Here is a 14165-nt window from a genome sequence, read left to right on the forward strand (position 1 = left end):
AAGAGAAAAGAGAAAATTCACAGACTTTTCCTGTAGCAGAATCTGAACAGTTTTTACCAACCTGGCAGAACAAAGAGTTTCCAAGACAAATGATGTCAACTTACATGTGGAAAACACACACACAACACACAACACACAGCACCACACACTTACTAGGGATGAGCGAGTACACCACTATCTGTATTTGTATCTATTCAACCATTCTAAATATCTGTATCCGTATCTGTACTCGGGATTTGCGGGACTTGACACAGAAGTGGGTGTGGTTTGACTGGAAATGGGTGGGGCTTAAATCGGTACATTATTTTAAGTCTGAAATTGATATGGATTGATCAGAAGTTGCTATATTTATTGTTTATTTTAAAAATATTTACAGAACAGCCTCAAAATTAATCACAAAAGTAGGAGAACTATTCACAGAACAAGTTTTTGATGAACTCAGATCATGAAGTCCATTAATGAATACAACTCATGCAATAGGAAATTATGAATTACAAAGTACGCATGAACAAGAATTGTCATACTAAAAATACTTTATCATTTTTTTTAAAAATTAAAAAAAAATTTTTTAGAACGACAGAGAGAGAGCATGTGTGTGTGCATGTGTGTGTGTTTGTGTGTGCACACTATGTAACAGTTAAAATATCTATTTATCTATTTATATAATAGTATAGAAATTATTAAATTGAACTGAAGTGAGAGAGTGCAAGCAGGTGGTAAAAAAAAAAAAAGACTGGAGTTGAGGCGGTTTTCAGCAGTCTGGTCAAATGAACCCCGTATGTGCAGCAAAACAGAACAAGAAACAAGTTCACAAAGTAACCTTATATAGACCGAAATAGAGGCAAGCTGAAGAAATCATAAGTAAAGACATGCACAGAGAGATTAGTCAATGTCTGCGTATGTGTGTGTTAGAGTGGGGCAGCGACAGCTCTGCTCTAGCCGCAGTCTCTGTAGGGAAGGGTGGGCGCTGTGTGTGACTGGCCAATCACGCAGCGTGAAGACAGTCAGTTATGAGCAGGGGTCCGCAACTCCCAGGCCGCAGACCGGTACCGGTCCGTGGGTCATTTGGTACCAGGCCGCACAGAAAGAAAAAATAAGTTACATGACTTCCGTGTTATTTATTTCGGAGTCTGAAAGATGTTTTAATTTGAAAAATTACCCAATTTTTTGTTACATCTGTCTACGTCAGTGGTCCCCAAACACCGGGTCGCGACCCGGTACCGCGTCGGGCGACATTGGGCACTGGGAACAAAACGTTTGACTTTTTTTTTTTTATTGATTACCACTCTAAAGATATTTTATTTTGAAAAATGTCCGGAACACACTTTCCGTGACCCCAACAGCAGTCCCCCAACCACTAATTCTCATCATTGTAATTATTATTGTTTGATTGATTTGTTCACCCTTTTATTAGAAATGACCAGTATTTCTCCTACGTTGAATGCACTGATTGTAAGTTGCTATATTTCAAAAATAAACCTCATCAGTGCAGTCACTTGAATCGAGTTTTTAATATAATGAAACGAGTACCCGGCTCAACCCTAACACATAACACACACATTCACACACACTGAGTTAATGTGGCAGACTCTCCAAAGAGGAGATTTACAAAGCAGTTTACCCATCCTGAGGTACCTCACCACGCGACGCATCAAAGACATTCAATGAAAATATCACCAGTATCATACTATCACGCTTGGCTGTGTCCAGTATCTTAGTTCTAAGAAAGTATTCGATTCATGTTTCAGTCACTTGTTAGGTCATTATAATATGAGATTTTGATTCATTAACAGGGAGTCTAAAACCTCGACCACTGACATTAAACTTGTAACAATTCAATAAAAATATAACAGGAGACTTAAATAGAAATTCCAGCAACAGCGTAGCAGTTTTCTGTGAGCTGACATCCCCTCTCAACCCTGATTGTTCCATTTACAGGCTCATCACACTTATAGCAAAGCTTTGAATCCATGTGTAGAGGATAGTTGGAATACAAAGGTGAACGAGGGTTTGATGTAAACCATGTGATGCCATACGCACACAACAAGAAAAACAAGTGTGCAATGTCAGCCATCACATAGATCTAAGGTCCATGCCCTGGTAAAAAAAAAATTGTAGGATAAAAAAACTATACAGTTGCATTGAAAACATTTTTCAGAAATCAATCCTGCATAATCAGCACAATCTGTGAAGCATGCATGAGAGAAATGACAGCGCGTTTCCAACAACCAGTAAATTGCATTTGAGAGCAATTACAATCATGTCAAATTTGGATGCATTCTATTTGCATTTCTTTACAGCAACAACAACCAGAGGAAGGTGCCGTTCTTCCAGCACAATCACAGCTGGAGAAACCGGATTTATTGCTACATCTGAACAAACTGTTAAAAAAACTACAGATACCTGAGAAAAAAGCTGGTGACTAATCTGTAGCAAATCATAGGGAGTTAACAGGATTGTGTTTGTGTTGTCATGTCGTAAAGTATCCATTAATGCTCTACAAAAAGTGATAATCAAGGAGGAATTGGTGAGAATTGGTTTCTCTAATTCAAAGTTCTTCACTTAAAAATACAAAATAGTCTTTTTAATGGAAAAGATGATAAAAGAAAAGAAAAAATGTAATACTGGAGGGAGAATAACAAAACCGAACGGATTTCTCAATTTGGAAACAAAATAAGCTTTTCTTCACAAAGGGATATAAATCATTTATAAAACATTAAATATTTATTCTTAATAGCTGAAAACTTCTTTGCAATCTATGGTGTTAAACATGTATTGCACCAATGATCACTAACAACATTTTCCTGCCATCAGACGCTGCAAACACTAATCTGTTTTGATTGTCAGCGGTTCTGCTCTGTTTATCCAGAAGCCTGGTTTCACTACGAAAGGCATCTAGTGATTCTTCATACGCTAAATATCATGACATGATCAAGTCGTCCAGCGTGAATGGTTTTGTGTGCTTTGTTGTGCCAGTGCACTCTGATAAGCACGGAGCCTTGACAGTTTTGATAACAGAGCAACTGTTATCACAACTGTCAAGGCCTCTGGTGCAGATTCAGTCAGACGTTACAAAAGAAAACATCCCTCACTGCACTGCCAGTGACAATAATTTACCTTAGGTCCTTGTCTTCCTGGATAACCTGGCAATCCTGGAACGCCCAGTTTACCCTGTCAGACATTAATAGAACAGTCTGTCAGCCCAGCATCACAGCAGGAGGGAGGTGAAATTAAGAAGCTGGTGAGATGAAAATGAGGCCAAATGTGATTCTTCTTTTTGAGACCTCACACCTTTTCTCCAGCAGGACCGATAGGACCTGACTCTCCATTGGGACCACTTCTGCCTTTGGGACCCTCGGGGCCATCCTCTCCACGAGGCCCAGCCAAACCAAGTTCACCCTATGAGCCAAAAAGAGAATGTCACAGCAGTGTAGAGTAATCACCCCCATCAGAAAAGCAATGAACTGGACATGTAGATGGTGTTTCAGAAAGGCCTCTCACCCGATCTCCTTTGATTCCCATGTCTCCCTTGAAACCTGGGAAACCATCCTCACCCTAAATGAAAAAAATAAATGGTTGTCGTATTTGCAAGTAATTTTCTTTATTTCATTATATTTTGTAAGACAATTTTTATTGACTACTTTCTAAATTTCACCAAGGATTAGTTTCTAGAAATTTGATGCTTATTGGATACGTTAACTCCTTGGTCTTCTAATAGGACCAGACAGGATTGATGGTGCCATCTGCTGATCACATAGTGGAACAGCATACAGAGTGGACAGAAAATGCTGGTGTCTGAGCTGTACCATATTTATCTGTGAACTATGGACTGATTTAAAGTTTTATGATTTATTACTATGTATCATTACTCAAATAGACTTTGGTACTTCTCTCTTTGACACTATTATTTCCAGGCTGTCACCTGTGGATGTTTTTCAGCCCTTCCGATGCATTTTACAAAGCACTGAACCTGCCTTTTGCCTGACACTCATGAATACCACATACACAATAACACACAGCCACAAACAACAAAACCCTTTATCCACAATGTTTGGCTTTTAAATCTTTCTCTATAAATAATTCAATAAAAAACTGACATGAATACGTGCATTTCAGTAATAACAATACCCCTCATAAGAATCATGTGTTTTATTCAGGATCAGCACTTTGAATCTTAAATGAATGTCATGCATATTAACAAGCAACGTGGTTTGAATTCTACATGATGACACAAGGCTGAACACTTCAAATGTATTTAAGATGGGTTGCAGCATTCTTTGAAACCAAAGACTTGAGAATGAGAACTTTAAATTCAGCAGTGGATTTATGGTCATACCAAGAAAATAGTCACTATATTCATAATATACTATCATCTAAAAGACATTTTTATACCTTCTCTCCCTTTGAACCCTTGAGACCACGGACACCATCAGCACCCTGTGAGACAGGAAAGACAAAGTTACAGTCATTGCAGATGTAAGAAAAGAAAATGACACATGGAAAAGTAGAATAAAAAGTGTCCGCATGAAGTGAAAGTGTACCTTGACACCACGGGGACCAGGATAACCAATAGGACCCTGTGGACCTGACGGACCCTGCAACAGACATAATAATGCATGCTTACTGCATGATTTAAGGCTGTAGGTGTGAATGTCTTCAAGTGTAGACATTAAGTTCTCAGGTGCGATATCGTATAACTTATAAATGGACTAATATAAATACGTCAGCTCTTTGGTCACTTCATTACAAAGACAAAGCTCATTAAAATACCTGTAATAGTAACTGGAGTAACAACTATCATTTTCAATGCTGGAAAGAAACATTTTGATTCAAATGTGAACCACAATATTAAAAACAACTGACTTAATTTATATTATGAATAACTATGTTATCATTGGTGCTATTTAAATTCATATTTGGAGTTAAAAAAAGACTATTTTTATTATATAAATCTTATAAATTCCTTGTACAGTATAACTAAGTTGAGTGATGTCCTTGTAAGTCTTTGTGAAACACAAACCTGGGCTCCCTTCTCTCCAGGTGGGCCTTCCTTACCAGGATGACCCTGTCAAAAAGGGAACATTCAAAATGTTAGTGCAATCACCACTAACAATATACACTGTGAGCAATTCAGCTAACTGGTAGGATTTAAGGGTGCTGCCATCACTGACAAGCTAATCTAAGAATGAGCGCTAAAAGGAGACTTAAGGAACCAAAGAAAATCTATCAGCTGACAAACAAAAGAGCCTCACCAGTTTTAGAAACTGAAGCTGATCGGTGTTTAATCTGTGTGAAAAGGAATTTCCATTTTCTTTTGTGTTCAAGACATGCAAGTATTTTGTTTTTGCTTTTTTTAATACTGCACTGAATTAGACTTGTAATAATCAATTAAGGAGATAATGTGCAGTCTCACAGAAATGACTGTCAAGTTTCAGTAGATTCCTGTGAATATTGAAGCACCGAAGGAGGAAAACGAACATAAGCGTAATTGTTCCTGTTATGAAAGTACAAAAATAGACTTCCTTAGGAGCAGATTGAGGCTGATCGTCAGACAGTTTTGTGGCTACTGGAGGAGTCAGAGAGATGGGGCATGCTGATGTGCCCATGCATACATTTTGATAAACACCAACCACACACATATGGAAACTTTTGCCTGCAAACACCTGGCACTTCCAATTTAAGGTGGGAGGCTGAGGCAGAAGGCTGTAAATCACTAGGCTCTGGGGCCTGAGGGCAATTAAGGACTGCCTGCTTCCTGAACTTACACACCTCTTTTAGCAAGGATAGGAGATGTAGGATGACATGAAGTCTAGAGCAGCCAAATTTAAAGGCACATTATTATTATGTCTGCTGACGACAAGCACTGTGAAAGATTTTTGAGAAGCATCCCTGCAATATTTCACATGAAGGCTCGGAAATAAAAGGGACTGCAGAAGGAGATTGTGTTATGGGGATTTTTTGTTATAGCAAGATGAAATAATAATTACAGATCAATAAAAACCAACCGCATTGCATATTAAAGCTGAGGATAAAGTACTGATTCATGTGATTGTACTACTGGTGTACTGCATGTACTATGTGCAAACAGGTGATAGGAGGACATACAGGAGGACCGTCAGCTCCAGGCAATCCAGACAATCCTGACCTGCCCTGAGGTCCCTGGAAGAGAGAGGGAAAAAGACTGAGATTAGAGATGCGAAATAGCTTTCAGAATAAAGAGGGTTTATTCAGAGTATCTGAAGGATATGAAAAAGAATTCAAAGTTTATACAGGTCCCATATATGCTGAGAGGAAACATATTCATAAAACACAATGGCTTTGCTGCAAACCAATTTCAAAATTAAAATAAAAATGAACTAAAAGTAATTTATCTGAAAACCTATAGAGAGTAAAGCAATTTTACCAACCTGACTAAACCTCAAATAGTAATGATGGCGTAATTTCAAAATATAGGTAAATAAGAATCTTTTGATGAAATTGTATCTTAAATATTATCATCATTTTTTAATGTCAAGGAAGACAAGAAAAGATTCTGTACTTTTTCACCAGGTGGTCCGATGGGGCCTTGAGGACCAGGAAGCCCCTGTGGGACAGAGACATGAGTGAGAAATGAGTCTGTTGCTACAGCAATAGCAAACATTCTGAAACACACACACACACACACACACATACACACACACAGACAAACAATGGATGAACCGATGACTTTGTTGGTGCTGTAAATAATTGAGCTGGCAAAGGAATGCTAACCTTGTATGTGTGTGTGTGTGTGTGTGTGTGTGTGTGTGTGTGTGTGTGTGTGTGTGTGTGTGTGTGTGTGTGCGTGCGTGTGTGCGTGTGCTTGTGTGTATATGAGTGAAGTGAAAGGAATTGGTCCTCACATTAGCACACAGTATGCTTGTGGTGCTGCCGACCACAAATATTTGTGCACGTGTTGCTATTAATGGGTTTCTAGGTGACTGCCCAATGTGCACAAAAGTGTGTGTGCATATATGTGTGTGCATGCGTGCTTGTGTGTGTGTGTGTGTGTGTGTGTGTGTGTGTGTGTGTGTGTGTGTGTGTGTGTGTAGCGTGTGTGTGTTGTTGTTGCAGGGTAATTTAAGTCACTGAAGCTTGCTCCGACAGGTGTGGAGACTGTGCAGGAATTCCAACATCAAGAATAAGATGCTTTCAAATGGACCAACCCGAAAACATTCCTCTACCAAAGATAAACCCCTATTTAGAAAAAAAAAAAAGTGTGTAAAGAGTGTGCAAATGTGTTTATTTCTCAGTTCACCCAGGAGAGCTGAGTGGAATAGAGGATGGAAAGCCGGAGGAGGAAATGAAAAAAGAATTAAATGTAGATGATCGTGTCTTCCCACACATCTCCTGCTTATGTGTCTCAGGGTTAAGTGAGTACAACACCGTCTGTTACACTTAAAAAGATAAACATCTCGCCACGCCGTCGGAATGAGGCTTTTCAGCTACACATAATAACCTACACCTGCATGCGGAGGTTGTGATGGAACATGGAGACAGCGATAAAGTTTGAAGGTAGTGTGTCTTTAGAAATGACGCCTTCATCCTCGCTGCTGTCTGTCTTTGGTCTCTTCATCGGTGTGTGATTGATTTACTCACCTGTGTTCCTGGGATTCCCTGCTGCCCGGGTGGGCCTGGCTCTCCTTGTGGGCCCTGAAAAAATGACAGGCTGTCACAATGAGACACTAAACTTGCCTAAATAATGCAGGTGGAACAAATCCGACCTCTTGCTCTTTAACAGTAGGAACGGCCTACTGTGGTGTTAGAGCACATCTTATAAGAGATGATTTTGGTTTTACAGCCTGAATATTGCACGGGATAGGTGACACAGATTTAGATTAGAATGAGAATGAATATATAAATATGGAACATCCATTTTATTGGTGGATGTACTGACAGGCTATTCGTAGCGTTAAACAACTGGTAAATTAAGAAGTTATAGCTAATATTAGTTAGTGTATCTACCCTGCTTCATCCACACCTCTAAGCTCATGCTGTGAACCTACTGTGAACACACAACATGTGATGTAGTCACGTCCCGTCGGATCCACCTCTGTGGATGTTTCATTTAATAAAAACTTTTCAAATAAGAAGCCGGTACTGTCTGACTACTATTTATTAACCTCATTCAGGCCCCACAGATCAATGACGGGCTTGTATGTGTGTATTGACCATAAAGCAGCCTTTCATTTAGTGCTTTTTTTCTTGAACATTATTACTGTAACTATCAATTAACATCCAGAGAAAGACAGCACTACAATCTGATCTACATAACCTTTTCAGGAGACTACTCCATCTCAGGTCGTCTGAGGGGAAAGGACTGACCTTTGACACCCAGGTGTGCATCTTAAAGGGGTGTAAACTACTTAAAACACTCACCTACAGAAATGTTTGAAATAATACACAGAGACAAAGCTGTAATCTTACCATGTTTCCTTTGGAACCTTGAGGCCCATCAACTCCGGCAACACCCTGCAAATGTAAGCCAGAAAACTTGAACATATGTATCAGTTACAAAATGTGATGTCAGCAAAAGATGCTGTAAATGACAGTACATACGGGAGATCCGGGGGGTCCTGGAGAACCACGAGGTCCCAGCAAACCTCGGGGACCCTATGAAGAATGAGAGGCAGTGACTTTAGGGAGTGCGACAAAACCAATCAGGAGTTTTGTCAAAGATCCATCAGACATCAGAAACCTCTGGAAAAGCAGGATTAAGAGTCTACATGTTGCAGTCCCATATGTTTGGGATTGCATGATGAGTGCAATAGCAGATCAACAGCCTTACACTCTCTCCTGCTAATCCCCTAGGTCCGATCTCTCCATCCTCGCCCTGAGGGGAGAAAAAGATTTAAAAAAAACATCACTGAACCGCTCATTCACACAACTGATGAAATCGGCAGTATATGTAAGCATCTTCTAATGAACATTAAATATTCACTGTCACCACCATGAGTGCAAAAGTTCAAAAGTTGGGGTGAAAGCAAAGCTGTCTGGGAGGGGAAAGAGTAATCACAAATTCTCCTCCTACACAATTCACTGTCTCTGACAGCTGCCGTCGCCTGAGGGTTGGGCTGTCGGACCACAGCTGATGTAACTGGACGTCGCTCACCTTAATGGGGTGTAATATTCTTAAAAGCTATGGAGGGCATTAGTTTAAAGACGAAACACTTACTCTCTGTCCATCCTCTCCAACAGCACCTGGGGGTCCCATTGGCCCTGGCTCCCCCTGAGATTGAGAGAGGAAGAAAATTGACTAAGCCTGAATGAAATCCAACATCCCTTAAATACATTTTCATTCTGAACACATTCTGTGTGTATCGCCTTTGATGCTGCTTATTTTATTTTATATAATGTTATTTATATATTTATTATTTTACATCTGCAGGAGCCACAACATTATTTAAGAGGATTAATTCACTACATGTTCACCACAAGAATGAAAGACTGCATTTTATGTGACATAAAAAATAAATATTTATATATTTCAATGATTTTTTTCAAACATGGTTTGAAGTAGTGAAACTCACCCTGTGACCCTTTTCACCAGGCAGTCCGGGGAGACCATCAAAGCCTCTGTCGCCCTGTGCAGACACACAACAGAGAACGTGACAGGACAGCACAACACGACATCACCACTTCTGCTGCTCAAAGTTGGTTCTGGTGTATTTTGAGCATGAAAGGTGTTGTGATGCTACCTTGCTGCCTGGCTCTCCAGGCATCCCACGGGCCCCATCAGCACCAGCACGGCCCTAAAAGACACCAACAGAAAAGGACAAACACATTGTAGATGTGTAGAAATGTTGATGATGTAAGGTACAGCTATGAAAATGAGCTTAAATTATAGTAAACTATAACATTACTGTTCCTAATTTTTGACATGCCTCTGTTGTAACATAGGGACATTCATATTCTGCATATTGTTTACTTCTTTGATACCATGGCAACAGCTTCTCACTCTCTCTGGAGCCTAAATGGCCTAGAGAAAATGAGATTTCTTAAATGTTTTTATGAGATAAGGTCATAGGTGTTAAGAGTATTTGAACATGATATTAAAATAACTACATTTTTTAAAAAGGCAGTTAAAATGGAGATACCCAGCCATGGAAATCACAACTGTATTTCTTATGTTCATGCAGCAAAGAAGTGTCATCCAGTCTTTTAAAAGTAAAAATGAACTTTTGCTACATTTCTTTATCCAATATGCTCATGGATAAGTCGTTTACACATTGCTTATTTGACCCATGAACTGAGTCTGTATTAGTAATCTGTCTGTGCCTGGATTATGTATATTAGTAGCCAATTAGGTCAAGCCATTTTGCCCTGAGAGAGACACGCCCACACCCACAGCCTTTTTTGTCATTTGGGCATTTTCAGACCGATTAACTACCCGGGCATTGATCTGAGGATTGGAGGCAGCACAGGCATTAAAGGACATATCAAACCCTTGTTTGCTGCACTGGAAGCGTGAGCAACAAGCAGCCACAAGTACAAACAACCACCCAACAACAAACTGAGCAAGCTAAACACAGAAAGGTGTTGAGTGACAAGGTCACTGAGTTCACTCACTCTCTTGCCAGGTTTTCCAGCTTGTCCTGGGGGCCCTTGAACGCCTCGGGGCCCCTGCACAGATACACGAGAATCCGCTTAGTAACAAGCATTGCTAGATAACTGGAAAGTCACCAGTGAGGGATACTTTCCAAAAGCATTATTTAACTCATCATCATTCACTTACCTGAGGACCGTGGTCTCCACTCTCACCTTTGAGTCCAGAAGGACCAGGTAGACCCTGGAGTGAAAGAACACAAACCAAATATAATTAAAGAAATACTAACGGTCCAACACAGGAAAGGGTGTTTCAGGACAGACGGGGAAGTTGAATATATTGTAAACAGCAGGTGGCGATGTTCAGCTTGATACACACTTTCTGTTTGTGCGGTCATTTACAGACAGATGAGTCCACTGCTGTCAGCACAGACAATAACCACCGCAAAAACAATGATCCTTTAGATCCTCATGAATTCTATCATTTTAGTCATTCAATCATGATTATTTTCAGCGGACCGAAACATCCCTTCTACTGTTTTCATCTTAGGTTATTAAAGTCAATTTAAAAGGTATGTGAATATCTGCCATTAAAAGACACACAGGGACATTAATGCAACTTGTGTATCTTTTGGGATGAGATTTCAAAAGCAATGCTTAATTGCTGGTCTGTGCAGAAATTAGGAGTATATGTTGCAACCTGTTGTAATCTAATTTGGAAATTAGAGAGACATAGAATCAAAAAAGCTTAAAATGTTTGAAAAGCTGTGTTTTAATGTGGACACCTTTCAGCAGATTGAAGCCATGCACCACTGGTCTTTACCTTATTATCTTCATATCATTCGTGATCATTAAGTTTGACATTTAGCTTGAGAACAGCAGATTTAACATTCTTTGTGTCTTGTTTGCAGTGTTTTTTCCTGCACATAAACTGCAGATCGTGCATCAACAGGCCCAAGACAATGAAACCACCAGGTAATGCAGCTTCTAAGCACTGATGCAACAGACATGGTGCTGTAAGTCTGATGAAGGCATATAGCATTTTAAAGACATCATCTTTAGACAATGTAGAAAGAAAGAAATAATAACTTTAAGTAACTGTGAGATTGTCACACATGAATGTAAGTGCATATGGCAGCTTTAAACGTTACATTTGCGCAAAATATGTATAGTAATAAGATAAGTGTAGGAAAATAAAAAAGACATGCAAGATTCCAGCAAACAACAAAATAAAAAAGAAGCAAAACAAAGCAGAAAATCTCACCACTGGCCCAGATCTTCCTGTCAAACCCATTGGCCCTGGAGATCCTCTCATGGCTAGCTGCAGGACAGACACACAGACAAACACAGGCTCAGGTTTCACCCCATAAAAACTGAAAGAAAAATTCCATTTTGGGTAAATAGAACATATTATGTGATAAAGCCACAATACAGCTATTTCATAACCTGACCACATCTCATTTTGTGTGATTCTTTTGGGCGCTATCATGCACCAAGTGCTTTACAACTGTGTAAAAGCAAGCTGACCAAGTTTTATTTTCACACTCCCATATCTTTCTCTACTGGAGGTTCTCCCTGTGAAGTTAATATGAAAAAAAAACAAGACTCCTGGAGGAACTCGGTGATCTCGATATGAAATAAATTTCATAATTTCCTTTTCCCTCCAATTCCACAAAAATATGAAGCACTTTCTACACCTGTTGCTTCAGCCCACACGCAGGTCAAGAGCCCATAAAGTATTTTTAACAGACCCTCCAGCCTTCCCATCTGTCCAAAGGGGTCTTTTTATGTTGTTGCTCTTCCGCCAACTCGGCATGTCTCCTTTTAACCTTGCAATGCCAATGCAGTCCAGTGTTCTCCCTTACTCTCTCCACCAAAATACGGTCTCCTTCATCATTCCCCTTCTTTCCTCCTACAGCTGTGTGTTTGTGGAGCAGGGTGGGGGTGGGGGTTTGTCCACAGTCGTCTGGCTTCCCAGTGGTCTTTTCTACTTACTCTGGCCTGGGAGAGGATGGCCTGTGCTTGGGCTTCTTGAGCTGACACCACCGGACCCTTCTCGCCATCCCCACCGAACCGGAACTGTACAAAACAAAGAAAGTGACCCATTTATGGGATTAAATGGTCAAAGATGGCTGGAATACTCTGTGGTGCTTTGGTCGTAGAACTTACCGGTAACATCAGCATGGTACCAGGTGGCCCTGCCAAACCATCAGCACCAGGCAGACCAGGACGACCAGGAGGACCCTGTAGGACAGAAAGTAACCAGCTGATGATGACGACTGATTTACACAAATCACAATACATGTGATAAGGGTACATAATGTTTACTCTCCTGTGCAGTCTTTGTCACATGTGTAGCATATGCTCTGCTGTAGTTTACATCTGGGTTGTATTTGAACGACTCATTCATTTGTTTTATTTAACACGGCGTTAAAAGGGGCAGCAATGTCGACAGAGACAAATACTGATCACACTTTCAAATGCACACAGATGGAGGGGTGAGTGTTTGTTTGGTTTGATTAGCATGTACTCCTCCTCCTCTTCCTCCTCCATCACACATTAACTAGTCCTGTGCATCTATAACCCGCACTGCTACCAGCAGTCCAAAAGCAACATTCTACACCATGAATTCTGGTACATATTGATGTGTGTGTGTCTGAAATCTAGACTGGAGAGTCTAAAGGTAAAGCGTTAAATATAGATGCTTCTTACCAAAGAAAGTTTAGACAAAATATTATTTATCAACCATTAAAAATACAAATTAGTCAGAATTTATTCACTGACTGGTTAAAACCAACTAACTAGATACACATTTCAGTTACTACAATATTCAGAAATTATTACTTCCAAAATTTGTTAATAATCAATGTAAGCAAGAGATGGAATTTATTGTGAACATATTCTTTGTGCGGGTTTGTTTAATTACATGTCTCAAATAAGTGTCTAACCAGGCATCATTATAAATTATTATTTTAACATTTATATGATTTTTGAGACATAAATGATTACACACCCTCTCGCCAGGATCTCCAGCAGTACCTGGGGGTCCTTGTAGACCGGAGGGCCCTGGAAGACCCTAAAAAGACAAAGTAATGTCAGAAGAGCACCAACAGCAAGTTTATTCAATTTTGACAACAATGCTGATGATATATGATAATTTTCAAGATTTCCTTTGGAACAATCTACTCACAGCTGGCCCAGGAGGTCCTGGTGGTCCTTCAATCAGCATACCCTTTAAAAAAGACAAACACACTTTTTCATCCCACAAAAAACTGTCCCGTGCAGCTTCCACACAACAGATTAGTGCTGGGAACATTCTGCTGTTGAAGCATTGATTTACAACGGATCCTTAAAAGTGGGTCAAAACAAATCACCTGGTATGTTATAACTAATGAGAAAAATTAAGAGAATCATTCTGGACCTAAATTTATATCAACATCAACATTGTCTTACGGGTTCAATGACAGCTGGTTCTCCTTTTTCTCCCTTCTGGCCAAAGGCTCCCGTAGCACCAGCAACCTGCAGTTGCAAAGCAGGAGCAGAGGTGACATTCTTTACACAGCAACTACTTTCCACAGGTAAACAAGAGGCAACGATGGACA

General features: G+C 39.9%; 1 protein-coding gene across 5 annotated transcripts in view; it reads right to left on the reverse strand.

The window, feature by feature from the left end:
- col11a1a (collagen, type XI, alpha 1a) overlaps positions 1-14165 on the reverse strand; it is a 74672-nt gene that overhangs the window by 38415 nt on the left and 22092 nt on the right. For all 5 annotated transcript variants that reach the window (XM_068343698.1, XM_068343700.1, XM_068343697.1 and 2 more), the window contains 23 exons: positions 14017-14082; positions 13754-13795; positions 13577-13639; positions 12733-12807; positions 12559-12642; positions 11828-11884; positions 10754-10807; positions 10588-10641; positions 9717-9770; positions 9549-9602; positions 9194-9247; positions 8807-8851; positions 8578-8631; positions 8446-8490; positions 7618-7671; positions 6539-6583; positions 6106-6159; positions 5021-5065; positions 4542-4595; positions 4393-4437; positions 3502-3555; positions 3292-3399; positions 3118-3171 (listed from right to left, as the gene is read on the reverse strand). In XM_068343698.1, coding sequence (XP_068199799.1) covers positions 3118-3171; positions 3292-3399; positions 3502-3555; positions 4393-4437; positions 4542-4595; positions 5021-5065; positions 6106-6159; positions 6539-6583; positions 7618-7671; positions 8446-8490; positions 8578-8631; positions 8807-8851; positions 9194-9247; positions 9549-9602; positions 9717-9770; positions 10588-10641; positions 10754-10807; positions 11828-11884; positions 12559-12642; positions 12733-12807; positions 13577-13639; positions 13754-13795; positions 14017-14082 — 1314 coding nt within the window. The remainder of the gene's footprint in view (positions 1-3117; positions 3172-3291; positions 3400-3501; positions 3556-4392; positions 4438-4541; positions 4596-5020; positions 5066-6105; positions 6160-6538; positions 6584-7617; positions 7672-8445; positions 8491-8577; positions 8632-8806; positions 8852-9193; positions 9248-9548; positions 9603-9716; positions 9771-10587; positions 10642-10753; positions 10808-11827; positions 11885-12558; positions 12643-12732; positions 12808-13576; positions 13640-13753; positions 13796-14016; positions 14083-14165) is intronic.

This window comes from Antennarius striatus, chromosome 20 (genome assembly GCF_040054535.1).
Source record: "Antennarius striatus isolate MH-2024 chromosome 20, ASM4005453v1, whole genome shotgun sequence".
NCBI classification, from domain to species: Eukaryota; Metazoa; Chordata; class Actinopteri; order Lophiiformes; family Antennariidae; genus Antennarius; species Antennarius striatus.